At 41.4% G+C, this 16,757-nt stretch overlaps 1 protein-coding gene across 7 annotated transcripts in view; it reads right to left on the bottom strand.

Moving 5' to 3' along the window:
* The window catches only part of prkg3 (protein kinase cGMP-dependent 3), a 41,935-nt gene that overhangs the window by 22,366 nt on the left and 2,812 nt on the right, over nucleotides 1–16,757 (bottom strand). For 2 of the 7 annotated variants that reach the window (XM_064924818.1, XM_064924817.1), the window contains exons 2-13: nucleotides 9,651–9,740; nucleotides 9,471–9,533; nucleotides 9,210–9,342; nucleotides 8,932–9,098; nucleotides 8,681–8,794; nucleotides 8,433–8,538; nucleotides 8,261–8,324; nucleotides 8,088–8,165; nucleotides 3,593–3,681; nucleotides 3,404–3,469; nucleotides 3,279–3,326; nucleotides 3,012–3,171 (exon numbers count right to left, since the gene is read on the bottom strand). In XM_064924818.1, coding sequence (XP_064780890.1) covers nucleotides 3,012–3,171; nucleotides 3,279–3,326; nucleotides 3,404–3,469; nucleotides 3,593–3,681; nucleotides 8,088–8,165; nucleotides 8,261–8,324; nucleotides 8,433–8,538; nucleotides 8,681–8,794; nucleotides 8,932–9,098; nucleotides 9,210–9,342; nucleotides 9,471–9,533; nucleotides 9,651–9,738 — 1,176 coding nt within the window. In that variant the 5' untranslated portion in view covers nucleotides 9,739–9,740. Of the gene's footprint in view, nucleotides 1–3,011; nucleotides 3,172–3,278; nucleotides 3,327–3,403; nucleotides 3,470–3,592; nucleotides 3,682–8,087; nucleotides 8,166–8,260; nucleotides 8,325–8,432; nucleotides 8,539–8,680; nucleotides 8,795–8,931; nucleotides 9,099–9,209; nucleotides 9,343–9,470; nucleotides 9,534–9,650; nucleotides 9,741–11,708; nucleotides 13,210–14,727; nucleotides 15,267–15,300; nucleotides 15,839–16,757 lie in introns of those variants that run through there. The other 5 variants (XM_064924822.1, XM_064924821.1, XM_064924824.1 and 2 more) reach the window with 5 other exon arrangements.

The following is a 16,757-nucleotide window of genomic DNA, read 5'->3' on the forward strand; positions in this document are numbered from 1 at the left end:
CCTCAAGGTGTTTTTTCACATATCTCTTCATTGATATGCAGTTCGTGGAAGCTTGCTTTCCTCTCTGTATCCCATGGAAAAATACTGGCAGCTGGCTTTTGCGCACCAATTTCGGAGCAGGACACCGGGCGGACACCTGGTAAATGTGGTCTCTTATGGTCAATCTTCCAATGATCTGCCTACAAATACGTCACAATGCTGCAGACACCTTGGGGAAACGACAGAAAGGGCAGGCTCATTCCTCTCGCATTCACAGCCATATAAGGAGACAATGGAAAACAGAGCCTCAAAAATCCTGCTCATTTCCTGGATGCCGTCTCATCTTGGTTTTGCCTGAAGCTCACGTTCTAGGGCACGCACAGAAAATATCTTGGTAGTTCTGGACACGTCAGAGTGTTTACTTTCGAAAGCTATCAATTATATGCATAGTCGAGCATCTTTTTGTGACAAAATATCTTGTTTTTAAACGGGAACGTTTTTCATCCAAAAATGAAAAGGCGCCCCCAGAGCATCAACAGGTTAACATGTTTTTGGTTACTACATTATTCCATATGTGCTATTTCATAGTTTTGATGTCTTCACTATTATGCTACAATGTAGAAAATAGTAAAAATAAAGACAAACCCTGGAATGAGTAGCTGTGTCCAAACTTTTGACTGGTACTGTAAGTATTCACAACTCTGCGTGAGTACATGTTAGAATCACATTTGGCAGCAACAGCAGCTGTGAATCTTTCTGGGTCAGTCTCTAAGAGATTTGCACACCTGTATTGTACAATCTTTGCCCATTATTATTTTCAAAATTATTCAAGCTCTGTCAAATTGGTTGCTGATCATTGCTAGACAGCCATTTCTAAATCTTGCCATACATTTCAAGCAGATGTAATTAAGTCAGAACTGTAGCAATTCCAGTATGGATTTAGCCTTGTGTTTTAGGTTATTGTCTTGCTGAAAGTTTAATTCATCTCCCATTGTCTGGTGGAAAGCAGACTGAACCAGGGTTTCTTCTAGGATTTTGCCTGTGCTTAGTAGATCCATTCTGTTTATTTTTTTTATCGTCAAAAACTCCTCAGTCCTTAACGATAACTAGCATACCATAACATGACGCCGCCATCACTATGCTTGTAAAATAGAGAGTGGTACTCAGTAATGTGTTGTATTGGATTTGCCCTAAACGTAAGACTTTGTATTCGGTAGAAAAAGTGAATTGCTTTGCCACATTTTCTTTTGCTTTAGTGCCTTGCTGCAAACAGGGTGCATTTCTTTGAACATTTTTATTCTGTACAGGCTTTCTTCCTTTCACTCTGTCAATTAGGTTAGTATTGTGGAGTAATAGCCATTCAACTCTGTATCTGTTTTAAAGTCAGCACTGGCCTCATGGTGAAATCCCTGAGCATTTTCCTTATTCTCTTGCAATTGAGTTAGCAAGGACTCCTGTATCTTTGTATTGACTGGGTGTATTAATGTCAGCCTACTCCCACTCCCCTTCTCCAGGGCACGTCATACCCAATCTACTAACCAGCAGCCCTGCTTCCTGACGTATACGGAACAATTTATTCACAATTCAAGTGTAATTAACTTAGTTAGGCTTGCCATAAGAAAGAGGATGAATACTTATTTACTCAAGACATTTCAGCTTTTCATTTTTATTACTTAGTAAAAATTCAGAAAACTTAATTCCACTTGGACATTATGGGATATTGTGTGTAGGCCAGTGACAAATTTCGCAATTTTATCAATTTTAAGTTCAGGCAACAAAATGTTGAAAAAAAGGTGTGAAAACTTTCTGAAGGCGCTTTGAATATCTCCAAACCTAAAAGCATAATATTTGGGAGAAATAACCCTACATCTCATCTGGATCTATTATTGAATAATGTGGCTATTGAGCAAGTTGAAGAAACTAAACTGCTGGGTGTCACCCTAGATAGCAAGCCATCATGGTCAAAACATATAAACTCAATGTCACTAAAATGGGAAGAGGTCTGTCCGTGATCAGGTGTTGCTCGGATTTCTTGATATCTCAGTCAACCAGACAGGTCCCATAGTCCAGTAAAGGGGGCTTTACTCGTCTTAGGTAGTGGGTTTTGTGATGAACAAGCCATCTGATTCCATGAATGATGGAACTGAGTTTGCCTTTTTGACCAAAATGTTATTTAAGTTGCTCCAAAGCTTTTTACTATCATTCTTTATATCATTTATCTTTGCTTTAATATTATAGTTTCTTGTTTTTTTATTCACATGATTGCTCAATTTGCAGTACGTTTGCTAATTGGTTGTGGTGCCAAATATATTTGCCATACCTTTTGCCTCATCCCCCACAACCATACAATTCCCCCCCCCCACTCATCAATCCATATGGATTTACCTGCTTTTACAGTCATTTTCTTAATGGGTGCAGACCACCAAATATTCTTTACATCATCAACACAAGAATCACCTACAAAACGTATTGTACTGTATGACCGCTTATACTGTTCAAGGAGTCTGTTCAAGGAGTTGACACACAGCTTGGACACTCATCGATATCACACAAGACATGCAACCAGAGGTCTATTAACAGTCCCTAGGTCCAGAATAGAGGCTGGGAAACACACATTATTAAATAGAGCCATGACTATATGTAACTCTGCCACCCCAGGTAACTCATGCTAGCAATAAAACCAGATAGAAGAACACCTTACTGCACGACAGGGACTGTGAAGAGACACAGACATTTGTATGCATGTTGTATTCTATTATGTATCGACTATCTTAAGATGAATTAACTAGATGTGGGTCGCTCTGGATGGGAGTGTCTGATGAATGGCTACATTGAAATGTAAAATGTAGTGCTATGTATTTATATATATTATGTATTTAATCTTGTGTTGTTTCCTGTTTGGACCCCAGGAAGAGTAGCCACTGCATTGGTAGCAGCAAATTGGGGATCCTAATAAATATTAAACACTTAATCAGTTGGTTTCAGCCTCTAACTTGCCAAACACAACTACAACACCAAACTCACACACATACCAGTTCAACGCGACCAAACCCTCCCACTCCGAGAGTGACAGGTTCTCCCTGGTAACGCCCCTCCTGGTACAGTACGGGAATCAGGTCCTTCAGTCTCAGATAGGAACTAGGACTGGTCTTCTCTGGAGCATCTGGCTCCTCCAAAGCCATAGAGCTGATGCTGGGACACAGACAACAGTTACACAGCTTGACTAGACTAAAGTGGTGAACATAGAACTAGGAGGAGAAGGGCACTGATAAAAGGGGCAAGTGTGTCTTTGTACTCACTCATCATGGAGCTCCAGGTGTTCAATGGGGATCGTCTCCTCAAACACCCTGGAAGTGTAATGTGACAGACCATTAGTCATTCAACCAATCGATTAAGAAATGTAATGTTACTTGTTCAGACTCACTCCTTATCGATGGAGAAGCAGGTCACAGGGCCAACAGCAGTACATGTTGCAGTCCTCAGGATTTCACTGCGGGTTACATCCACACTTATGAGCAGCCACATTAACTAATGGCTACTGCACACCGGGGTCATTTTAATGAACAACATGAAGTTTATTTATAGCCTTAGCTACTACTGTATCCATGGTTACCGTATCAGGGCCAATTCCCCGAAATGCTCCCCTTTGCCCATCTTGCGAATCTGTTTCTCCTGCCCATTCAACTTCTTAGTCACCTTGACCTGAGGGCAGACACACACACGTGCCCCCATGCACGTACACACATCCGCACACACACATAGGCAGGCATTATTAGGCACGCACACATACACTTTTGTCATTAGTAAACACATGGGTTGGTAAGCACAGGTAGGAGTATTGTAGTTTCCAATCCTCCACTAGTGTAGTAAGTCGTTGTTCACTATGATCATCAAACAAAGGGTGTAAGCACACAGTTAAAGTTAAACAGCTTCTCACGCTGGACATGTGTATAACCCAATTAATATAGTTGATGTACTTGCATGTGACCAAACGTTATATTGAAGCTGTTCCCATCAGAAAACATGATACGGTACAAGTTAGCTCTATGCTAACCTCACCAGGTGGCAGTGATTACATCCTGGTACAACTTCTGCTTCCAGCCCATCAAAGATCTTAGATTTTCAAGAAATAGGTCATCCTTAGCCACCAGAGAGATTTTTTAAATTTACAAACTCAAGGTTTACTTGTTCTGTTGGTCTGTAACAAAATGTGACGTGGAATATTGCACTGGTGAATCCTTGACTATACAAATAGCTACCACTAACATTGGGCAACATTTAAAAATGTTTGCATATATGACAAAATCCACATGTTTGTGTATCTGTTTCAAACACCCCCGTGTGCTCTTTTAGAAAAAATATAAATGAGGTCCTTAGAAAGTTTGTTGTCCATTGTTTGAAAAAACAAAGAGCCTTATGGATTTTTCAAACAACAGTTATGTAGGCTAGAGCTATCAGTATCACTTCTCGGTGCCACATACTGCTAAAGCGATTGACTTATAATTGATAGTGTTTTTTAATCTCAGGTTCGAGCCCAGTTCGCATCAATTTTTAATGTTGTTGAGGAAAACATTTAAGTGGATAATTATAATACATTTGTATTGATTAATACATTTGTATTGTGTAAGCTAAATCACATGCATTTTTCCAGCAGCAGACTATGATCGATAATGTCAAAAGCCACACTGAAGTCTAACGAAACAGCCCCCACAATCATTTTATCATCAATATCAACCATCAGTCATTTCTGTAAGTGCTGTGTTTGTTGAATATCCTTCCCTATAAGCATCCTGAAAGTCTGTTGTCAATTTCTTTACTGTAAAATAGCATTGTATCTGGTCAGACACAATTTTTTCAAAAACTTTACTAAGGATTGTTAACAGGCTGATTGGTTGGCTATTTGAGCCAGTAAAGGGGGCTTTACTATTCCTAGGGAGAGGTAGCGGAATGGCTTTTGCTTCCCTACAGGCCTGAGTGTACACACTTTCTAGTAGGCTTAAATTGAAGATGTGGCAAATGGAAGTGGCAATATCATCCTCTATTATCCTCTGTAAATTTCCATCTACGTTGTCAGACCGTTGTGGCTTGTCATTGTTGATAGACAACAACAAACAAAAATTCAATGTTAGCCTTTCATAATTTGGTCAGATATACTTTGATGTGTAAGTGTCAGCGTTTTATGCTTGCAAAAAAATGCACTTCTTCCACACTCACTATGGAATTCAAACTACAATTCTTGTTTTGATAGTTTAGTCAGATAAACACTAACGTTCAAAAGTTTGGGGTCACTTAGAAATATCCTTGTTTTTGAAAGAAAAGCAATTTTTGGTTTATTACGATAACATCAAATTGATCAAAAATACAGTGTAGACATTATTATTGTAGCTGGAAACGGCTGATTTTTCATGGAATATCTATAATGCCTTGCAAAAGTATTCATCCCCTTGGAGTTTTTCCTATTTTATTGCATTACAACCTATAATTTGAATTGGATTTCTTGTAATTGACAAAATAGCCCAAATTGGTGAAGTGAAATGGAAAAAAAACATGTTTCAAAATAATTCTAAAACAAAAATACACACACACCTGTTTTGAAAGGCCCCAGAGTCTGCAACACCACAAAGCAAGCGGCAGCATCAAGCAAGCGGCACCATGAAGACCAAGGAGCTCTCCAAACAGGTCAGGAACAAAGTTGTGGAGAAGTACAAATCAGGTTTGGGTTATAAAAAAAATCTGAAACGTTGAACATCCGCAGAGCACCATTAAATCCATTATTAAAAAATGGAAAGAATATGGCACCACAACAAACCTGCCAAGAGAGGGCCACCCACCAAAACTCACAGTCCAGGCAAGGAGGGCATTAATCTGAGGCAACAAAGAGACCAAAGGTAACCCTAAAGGAGCTGCAAAGCTCCACAGCGGAGATCGGAGTATCTGTCCATAGGACCACTAAGCCGTACACTCCACAGAGCTGGACTTTACGGAAGTGGCCATAAAAATGCCATTGCTTAAAGAAATAAATAAGCAAACCCATTTGGTGTTCAACAAAAGGCATGAGGGAGACTCTCCAAACATATGGAAGAAATTACTCTGGTCAGATGAGACTAAAATGTAACTTTTTGGCATCTAGAAAAACACTCTCTGGCACAAACCCAACACCTTGCATCACCCCGATAACACCACCACAGCACTAATGGAAGAAGGTACTCTTGTCAGATGAGACTAAAATTGATCTTTTTGACCAACAAGGAAAACGATGGCGTTAAATACAGGGAAATTTGAGGGAAACCTGTTTCAATCTTCCAGAGATTTGAGACTGGGACAGAGGTTCAACTTCCAGCAGCATACGGCTAAAGCAACACTCGAGTGGTTTAAGGGGAAACATTTAAATGTCTTGGAATGGTCAAAGCCCAGACATCAATCCAATTGAGAATCTGTGGTTTGACTTAAAGATTGCTGTACACCAGCGGAACCCATCCAACTTGAAGGAGTGAGAGCAGTTTTGCCTTGAAAAATAGGCAAAAATCCCAGTGGCTAGATGTGCCAAGCTTATAGAGACATACCCCAAGATACTTGCAGCTGTAGTTGCTGGCTCTATAAAGTATTGGCTTTAGGAGTGTTATGCACACTCAAGTTTTGTGTTTTTTTTCTCTTATTTCTTGTTTGTTTCACAATAAAACATATTTTGCATCTTCAAAGTGGTAGGCATGTTTTGTAAATCAAATGATACAAACCCCCCAATAATATATTTTAATTCCAGGTTGTAAGGCAACAAAATAGGAAAAATGCAAAAAAGGTCGAAAGCATTAAACATTTATGGCAATTTAGCAAGCTAGCTTGCAGTTGCTAGCTAATGTGTCATATTTAGCTAGCTTGCTCTTGCTAGCTAATTTGTTTTGAGATATGAACATTGAGTTGTTATTTTACCTGAAATGCACAAGGTCCTCTACTCCGACAGTTAATCCACACATAAAACAGTCAACCGAATCGTTTCTAGTCATCTCTCCTGCTTCCAGACATTTTCTTCTTTGGAATTTATATGGCGATTGGCATTTAACTTTCATAGTTACCATGACGATGACTGACCTCAGTTCGTCTTTCAATCACCCACTTGAGAATAACCAATGAGGAGATGGCATGTGGGTATCTGCTATCATAAATCAATGAGGAGATGGGAGAGGCAGGAATTGCAGCACATTCTGAGCCGCAAATATAAGCAACTTCTATTTTAGCGCCTGGCAATGCAGACACTCTATTTTAGTGCCTGGCAACGCAAGCGTTATGGTCAGCATGTCAGTCCTGCGACCCCAGCGCTTGTGACAAAATCAACAGCACAAAATTGAAGATGTTTGAAACAATTGATATTTTGTTATTATGTTTCTACATAGCCCATCTGTAAATTGCCCATCCAACTACCTCATCTCCATACTGTATTTATTTAGCTCCTTTGCATCCCAGTATCTCTACTTGCACATTCATCTTCTGCACATTCTACCATTCTAGTGTTTAATTGCTATATTGTAGTTACTTCGCCACCATGGCCTATTTATTGCCTTGCCTCCCTTAGCCTGCCTCATTTGCACTCCCTGTATATAGACTTTCCTACTGTATTATTGATTGTACATTTGTTTATTCCAGGTGTAACTCTGGTTGTTGTACAGTATGTGTCGAACTGCTTTGCTTAATCTTGGCCAAGTCGCAGTTGCAAATGAGAACTTGTTCTCAACTAGCCTACCTGGTTAAATAAAGTGAAATAAAATAAAATAAAACTATACTATACTTTTTTCACATCCCCAATCTGAGGTAAAAAGGATGTGTAATTCCCCCCCAATTCGATGGGGTCAGCTTTTGTAATGTAGTAACAAATACTTTCCACATCATGGAAAGTAACTTAATATAAATTAATATAATATCTTAATTTAGGATGACAGTAAATGAAGAAAACTTTCCCACTAGTTTAACTATTAAGAGATTTAAAATAAATTCTTCAGCACAATTTAACTGGGTGCTCTAGAAAGAGCTCCCATAGTGACTGTGTAGCAGCCCATGTATGTGTCATAACTGTCCTAGTTTTGGATCACTGTAACCACCAAACATGTCCCACGTACCTCTCCTTTGAGAATGATGTAGAACGTGTTGCCCTCCGCCCCCTCACGCACAATGACATCATTGTTCTGGTACTTCACCTACAAGAAGGAACAGATTTCATATGGATTTGGATGTTAATGCTCTGGAAAATGTATTGAGTATGGGGAGGTGTGTCAAATGGCTGAGTACAAACCTCCTCCATGGAGTCAATTATCTTAGAGAGCTGACTGTCATTTAGGGCCTTCAGAGTCCGAGACCTGACACGTAAGCATATCAGAGCAGAATTAGCAGAGTGTGCGGGTGGGTGGGTGCATGTGCGTGTGACCAAGAGAGTGCAAGTTGTAAGGTTAAGTGTGTTAACTCACGTTTTTAGGAAGCCCATTAGCTGTTCACGTTTCTTCTTGGACTTGTTGGTCATAATGGTTCTATACATCTGTCTCTCCATAAACCACAGACGCACCACTGTCTTGGCTACGACGATGGGAGTGAGGGGGACAATTCATTCATAACAACAAGCAATATTCGGTACAGCACATGCATAATACAGAATGTAGGAAGGTACACAGTTACCATATTGTGTACTTCTCAATATCCACATTTTATAGCATCTCACCTTTGACTGTGGCTGTGCGTTTGCAGTTATACAGAATAGCCAACTCTCCAAAAACATCCCCACAGGTCAGGGTTCGAAGGTTACAATCTGCTTGACTGACAAGGAGCTCACCCGCTAAAGGGAGAGATAGAGGGGGGACATTGAGAGGTGAGGGTTATCATTTTATTGGAAATAGTAAGCAGACATAGCAACCCTTATTTGTGAAATGTTCATTGTGTTTCTCTGTATATGGTTGAGAAATTCACACATACCTGCTACGATGTACATGCTGTCTCCCTCAGTGCCCTCCTTGATTACATCATTTCCTGGTTTGAAGTCGATGGCCACCAGGAGCTCCACCATCATGGTTATCTGCTCATCGTCAAGGCGACTCAGGAAGTCATTCTTCTGGATTGCCTTGATGATCAGACTCGTCTCACTGTGGAAAGAGACATTCTGTATATATTCACACCAGCATACTCTACTGACGTCACATAACACATGATACTGTACATATCATGATGCTGCATGCATAGCGCTAGCCAATCACCTGACGCTCTTCTTGACTTTAGTCTTTATGATCTCCTGCTGATCCTCTGGGATTGGCTCAGGGGCCATGACAGCCACTCTGCTCTTCCTGACCACAAGTCCCCCTTCATTACTGATCCTCTGATCAGGGAAGTCTGGAATAGATACACACCACACACAGGACATGGGGTTAATATACATGCTGCACTTTGGTTAGTGATCTGACACAAATGGCTGCCGTTCGTCACACAGGGGGTTGCCATAGTCACATTTAGCCCTTTACCCAGGTCATGGTAATGACTCTGAAGCTCCTGCAGCAACTTCTCCGTCTCCTGCAGTCTTCTTTCTAGAGGTGAAAGGAGACCATTGGTTGTGATAGTTGTGGTTTAGATCATAGTTTATTTTATGGCTGTAGTCTTGGTTATGATCATAATCATGGTCAGGGTCGTGATTGTGGTTGTACCCAGGTCCTTGTTGTGGTTCTGCAGCTCCTGGTTGACTAGGGTCTGTTTCTCCAGCTGCTGCCTCAGCTCCTCCACCTGGCACTCCATGGCTGAGGGGAGGGGTAGAGGATGTGTGAGGAGTCACAGGATGGGAAAACAAATCAACGTGGAGGCTGACACACAAAATGTGAGTGCTTATGCAAAAAAAATTATTTTTTAACTAGTCAGTTAATTAAGAACAAACTCTTATTTTCAATGACGGCTGGGGAACAGTGGGTTAACTGCCTGTTCAGGGGCAAAACGACAGATTTGTACCTTGTCAGCTCGGGGGTTTGAACTTGCAACCTTCCGGTTACTAGTCCAACACTCTAACCACTAGACTACCCTGCCGCCCCATGTACTCATACAAGTTGCATAAAACATGCACCCACCCACACATGCGCACGCACACACACCACTGCCTCATCTGTCATTAGACTGGCACACAGCCAGCATTCAGCAAGAGGTCTCTACACTGTCATCATGAATAATGCACACAACTGATGGGCTACCAACAGGAGGTACTGTAAATACCATCACACCCTGGGAAGACAACGCATACAGACACTGTTATCACTAAGGTAAAGACCTGTCCTAATTATATGGTCATGTTGTGTTTATATTCACTTAAACACTTGTGACTCTAATATTTGTGTACCTTTTGGCAGTCTCATAAATCAGACAATTGTTTACGAAATCAAAGCAACCCTTTGGTGTGTGTAGGAATAATTGGCTGGTGCATGTCTTAAACACAAACCCACACTCATGGGAGCACTAATTGTTTGTGTTTTCTTGAATGTGTCTGTGCATATACAGTACATCTCCCTGGGCCATTCATGTGCATGAGTATGTATGCACACGCTAGCAGGGACACACACAGCTGTGAAAAAAAATCCTACCCAAATACACTGATCAGTTCACAATTGCACTGATTGCGGGGGATAATTTAGTAGTCAATAAAAGAACTGCTTTGGTCTCTGTTGACAGAGCATACATTTAGCATCCATGCAAACAAACAAATCAGCCTAGCACATACATCCCCATCAAATCAAATCTAGTTTTATCTGTCACATGCGCCGAATACAACAGATGTAGACCAGTGGAGAATCCACAGAGGAAGAAGGGGAGGACCATTCTCCTCAGTGAAATTTCCTAAATATATAAACATTAGAAAGATTTTTTTTTTTTTTTGTAAAAAAAAGATTAAAGATTAAAGTTATAATTTTTAGATACAACTATACTAAATATATTCATATGTCACCAAATAATTGAGTAAAATACACAGTTTTGCATTGAAAGTCTACAGTAACTTCAACAGCACTATGTGGGGTAGCATCATGGTGTAGCCGGAGGACAGCTTGAAGAACCACTTTCATTCTCTGGGTTACACAGAAAAGGGGCGAATTAAAAGTGAGGGCCGCAGTGATGCCGATTTAGCAACTTTTCAAACTACCCTGGCAACTTCTTTTTCAAACAGCACCTGGCAAGAAATGTAGTGACTTTTAAAAATTTATTTAGAACTTTTAGTAACTTTTGAAATGTGACTCAAACAATAAAACGCACGTATTTTCCCTCTAAATGACACAAACTATTTTTTCTGTCACGCACTCAGTCACAACACACGTGCCTGGCTGCAAAAGTGCATTGTGAGTGACAGCAGCAGGTGCTCAGCTCGTGCATAGGCAGCGACAGGCAGCAAGCAATTTTTGCAAATTGCAAATCATTGTTGGCTGACTGCAGCAGCAGTAGTATGGGTTTGACGAGCCAAACCCAATAAATATAGTTGGTCACAAATGTTTGATCTTGAACAGAACTTACAACATCAATCAACATGTCTCAATCAAAAGTGTACAGCCAGAAGTACAGAAAAGAGTGGGAGTCTGTACCTGAACAAATGTCAAATCATATTTTTTGCTGAGATGGCCAGTCAATTTGAGTAACATTATTGTGTATTCTATGTAATGACGCAGTTTTATGTTATCATGCAATGACATCACAATGTATTTTAGCAACAAATCAACCTGCCTCTAGCAACTTACCCTGAAAATGAGTTGGCAACACTGGAGGGTAGACCTCTGTCTGATGTCAGTTTCATGAAGAAGGATGAAAAGGTGTTCAATATCAACTGGTATCAACAGTAAAGCTGGTTACCAGGGAGCCTTTCATCAAGCCACCTGTATTGCTGGCCTTGTCTGCTTTTTGGAAAGTCTGAGCCTTGGTCGGAAGGTGTGTGTACAGTGATCTGAAGAACATCGTTTGTTCAGCTAAATGGCAAAACAAAAGCAGGGAGCGTATGAATGCCCACATATTGAACTTGTGACTGTCTTTTCCGAATGATTTGATAGCGTCCATCGCATCATGCATGAAAATGTGGATTAAAGCGAGAGGTTGACACAGCGCATATTTTCACGTTTGCTTATTAAATAGGCTTTCCACTTTCCTCCAGTATTTATTTAGCTAAGATAACACAATCACTCCGGACAGACCCAAGCAAAAACTCTACACCTCAACATCAGAAATCTGACATGCTGTATGGGATGAAATTTAGACTATTTTTCAGTCTGATCAACAGTAGGCTACTAATAAGAGCATCTGCATAACGTTCCATCAGGTCAGGGTAAACTAATTGGTAACGTTAAGCATTTATAGTCCATTTCTGTGTCAGGAGAAAATGTGAATGTGATCAAATGTGGCTAGGCTGCCTATATGTTTTCAATCGAAAATTAATCAGTCAACATAATCGTGATGACAGATGAGAGTAAATGTTTTATAAGGCCAACAGTTGCATAGGCCTGCATGATGCAAACATGCATTAAGCAAGCCCTGTGAGTTCTGCATTAAGCAAGCCCTGTGAGCCCTGTCAGCCCTGTGAGTTCTGTTGTCTATGTGTCTGGGTAGAGGAAATCCCCCTCCTAATCCGGTCGAAATATAATTTATATGAACAAATATAAGGAAGCTGCAGTTTGACAGGGCTTTCATCGCCCCAAGGTCAGGAGTTTTTTAAAACCATGTGACCTGATTAGGAAAAACTGGTCCCATCACAGCCCATATGAAACCTTTTTACAACTGATTAATCACTGTCATACCTTAAAGGGTTCAGTGTTTTCCTAGTTAGGTTAACTTATAAGGAACAACTCCAGGACCTAGGGGGTAAAAATTGCCCCACCACTCTGGGACCTATGGTGCCACCAGTCTGCTTGCAGTTGTCTGTTATCGTCAGGTATGTGGATAATCAGGGCTTTATACAGGAACGTTTCTTGGCCTACTTTGAAGTGGGTGAGATGCTCAGGCTGTGTATGACTTCATAGAGAAATTTGTTGTCCAAACCTATGATGGCATAGCGATAATGGAATGTATCCGCTATTTCATTAACAGCCAAGTCCCTTCCAGTTCCTTGAATAAGAGGCGATGACCACTCCACTACCATTGTCAATGCTCTGATTACCTGAATTTAAACCATGTCTCACGTGCCAGGTCATCCACTGGCACATTGAATGTTTCCTCTCCAAGCACTTTGAGTAGCCTTATCAATTTTAGCTCATTATCGTATGTAGAGTCAATCACATACACAAAAACAATCACATTATTAAACATCAATGATTTTACTCCTTGCTTGGACTTTTGTCTAACTCTGTAGTGTGTTATTGTTTTTGGTTTTCCCAGTCAAATCCTGTCCTGTACTGGTCAAGCCTCTGAACACCTCAATTCATGCATCATACCCTCATTAAATCCCTGCTGTGATCTCTGTCCAACACTGTGTAAGTAGCCCTCTCATTCCTATTCCCCATAATATTGTACTATAAATGTCTTTATTAAATGCTTTAGGTTAAAATACTTGGTCTTTGACGATTTTTGAAACACACTTTGTTGTCTCCCATCCTCCTCAATGTTTCAATTCACCCATCTCCGCTGGTCTAGACCTTATAGTGAAATACTTACTTACAAGCCCTTAACCAACAATACAGTTTTAGAAAAATAAGTGTGAAGAAAGTATTTACTTTAAGTTAAATATAAAGATGAAAATAGAAAAATAACAAATAATTCAAGAGAAACAATAAAATAACAGTAGCGAGGCTATATACAGGGGGTACCAGTACAGAGTCAATGAGCGGGGGCACACGTTAGTCGAGGTAATTGAGGTAATATGTACATGTAGGTAAAGTGACTATGCATAGATAATAAACAGTGATGAGCAGCAGCGTAAAATAGTCCGGGGAGCCATTTGATCAGCTGTTCAGGAGTCTTATGGCTTGGGGGTAGCAGCTGTTGAGGAGCCTTTTGGTCCAAGACTTGGCACTCCGGTACCACTTAATGTTGGGTAGCAGAGAAAAGCAGAGTCTCTGACAAATTTATGGGCTTTCCTCTGACATGCCTGGTGTAGAGGTCTTGGATGGCAGGAAGCTTGGCCCCAGTGATGTACTGAGCCGTATGGACTACCCTCTGTAGTGCTTTGCGGACGGAGGCCGAGCAGTTGCCATACCAAGTGGTATTGTAACCAGTCAGGATGCTGTCAATGGTGCAGCTGTAGAACCTTTTGAGGATCTGAGGACCCTTGCCAAATCTTTTCAGTCTTCTGATGGGTATTAGGCGTTGTCATGCGGTCTTTACGACTGTCTTGGTATGTTTGAACAATGATAGTTTTTGGTGATGTGGACACCAAGGAACTTGAAGCTCTCAACCTGCTCCACTACAACCCTCGGTCATCCTTTTCCTGTAGTCCACAATCATCTTTATCTTGATCACGTTGAAGGAGAGGTTGTTGTCCTGGCACCACACGGCCAGGTCTCTGACCTCCTCTCTATAGGCTGTCTCATCGTTGTCAAACTTAATAATGATGGTGTTGAAGTCGTGCTTGGCCATGGGTGAACAGAGAGTATAGGGGGGGGACTAAGCACACAACCCTGATCCAGTATCAGAGGGTGTTGTTTAGTCCAAGGGTCCTTAGTTTAGTGATGAGCTTTGAGGGCACTATGATGTTGAACGCTGAGCCATGACCAGCCTTTCAAAGCATGCTACAGACGTGAGTGCTACGGGTTGGTAGTAATTTAGGCAGGTTACCTTAGTGTTCTTGAGCAGAGGAACTATGGTGGTCTGCTTGAAACGTGGCTTTTACAGACTCGTTCAGGGAGAGGTTGAAAATGTCAGCGAAGACAATTGCCAGTTGGTCAGAGCATGCTTGGAGTACATGTCCCGTTAATCCATCTGGCCCTGCGGCCTTGTGTATGTTGACCTGTTTAAAGCTCTTACTCCCATCGGCTATGGAGAGCGAGATCACACAGTCGTCCTAAACAGCTGATGTTCTCATGCAGGCTTCAGTGTTACTTGCCTCGAAGCGAGCATAGAAGTAATTGTGCTCGCCTGGTAGGCTCATGGCACAGCTTATGGCTGTGCTTCCCATTGTAGTCCTTGCAAGCCCTACCAAATCCAACGAGCATCAGAGCCAGTGTTGTACGATTCAATCTTAGTCCTGTATTGGCGCTTTGCCTATTTAAGGGCAGTCGGAGGACATAGTGAAGAGCATAGTGGGAATTCTTATAAGCATTTGGGTTAGAGTCCCGCTCCTTAAAAACGGCAGCTCTACCTTTTAGCTCAGTGCGGATGTTATGTTGTCTGGTTGTGCTATGTACATACGGTAACTGTGGGGACGACATCATCGATGCACTTATTGATGAAGCCAGTGACAGATGTTGTGTACTTGTCAATGCCATCAGAAGATTCCCGGAACATTTTCCGGTCTGTGCTAGCAAAATAGACCTGTAGCTTAGCATCTGTGTCAACTGACCACTTCCGTATTGAGCAAGTCACTGGTTACTTCTTGTTTGATGGTGGCACTGGAGGGGAAGGCTGCCGTCTTTTCGGCTCTTAACCAACCTACTTTGATGGGTTTTTTGCTTTGTTCATAACTTGTTTTATACATAATGTTGTTGCTACCGTCTCTTATGACCGAAAAGAGCTTCTGGACATCAGAACTGCGATTGCTCACCTCAAACTGGACAAAGAGTAGTTCTTTAATGAGTTGGACAGGAGGGAAATAATGCAGATATCCGACCAGGCCCAGATCCCCGTTATTCAATGGAGAAGGAAATGGAAATTTCACGAAAGAGATCAGGGTGCCTTGTGAGGATAAGGTAACGAGTGGCTAATCTGCCCTTACCTTCCGTCCTGTTAGCTAATGTTCAATCGCTTGCAAATAAATGGGATGAACTGAAAGCACATTTATCCTACCAACGGAACATTACAAACTGTAATATCTTATGTTTCAGAGTCGTGGCTGAACGACGACATAAATAACATACAGCTGGAGGGTAATACACTCTAAGGCAGGACAGAACAGCAGCCTCTGGTAAGACATGGGGCGGAGGCCAATGCATTTAAACAACAGCTGGTGCACGATATCTAAGGTATCTAAGTCTTGAGGTTTTGCTCGCCTGAGTTAGAGTATCTTATGATAAGCTGGAGACCACACTATCTTCCTTGAGAGTTTTCATCTGTATTTTTCGTCACCGTGGACATACCATCACAGACCGATGCTGGCACACTCAATGAGCTGTATACCGCCATAAGCAAACAGGCAAACGTTCATCCAGAGGCGGTGATCCTAGTGGCCTGGGACTTTAATGCACTTTAAATCAATTTGACCTAATTTCTTTCAGCATGTTAAATGTACAACCGGGGGTTGTACATTTAAACCAAATGTACAACCAATTCTAGACCACCTTTACTCCACACAAAGCTCTCGCTCACCCTCCATTTGGCAAATCTGACCATAATTCTATCCTCCTGATTCCTGCTTACAAGAATAAATTAAAGCAGGAAGCACCAGTGACTCGGTCTATAAGAAAGTAGTCAGATGAAGCAGATGCTAAACCATAGGACTGTTTTGCTAGCACAGAGTGGAATATGTTCCGGGATTCTTCCGATGGCCTTGAGGAGTACATCACATCAGTCACTGGCTTTATCAATAAGCGCATCAAGGATGTTGCCCCCACAGTGACTGTACGTACATTCCCCAAAGTGCCAATACAGGACTAAGGTCGAATCTTACTACACCGGCTCCGATGCTAGTCGGATGTGGCAGGGGTTGCAAA

The sequence above is a fragment of the Oncorhynchus masou genome, chromosome 19 (assembly GCF_036934945.1).
Source record: "Oncorhynchus masou masou isolate Uvic2021 chromosome 19, UVic_Omas_1.1, whole genome shotgun sequence".
Lineage (NCBI taxonomy): Eukaryota > Metazoa > Chordata > Actinopteri > Salmoniformes > Salmonidae > Oncorhynchus > Oncorhynchus masou.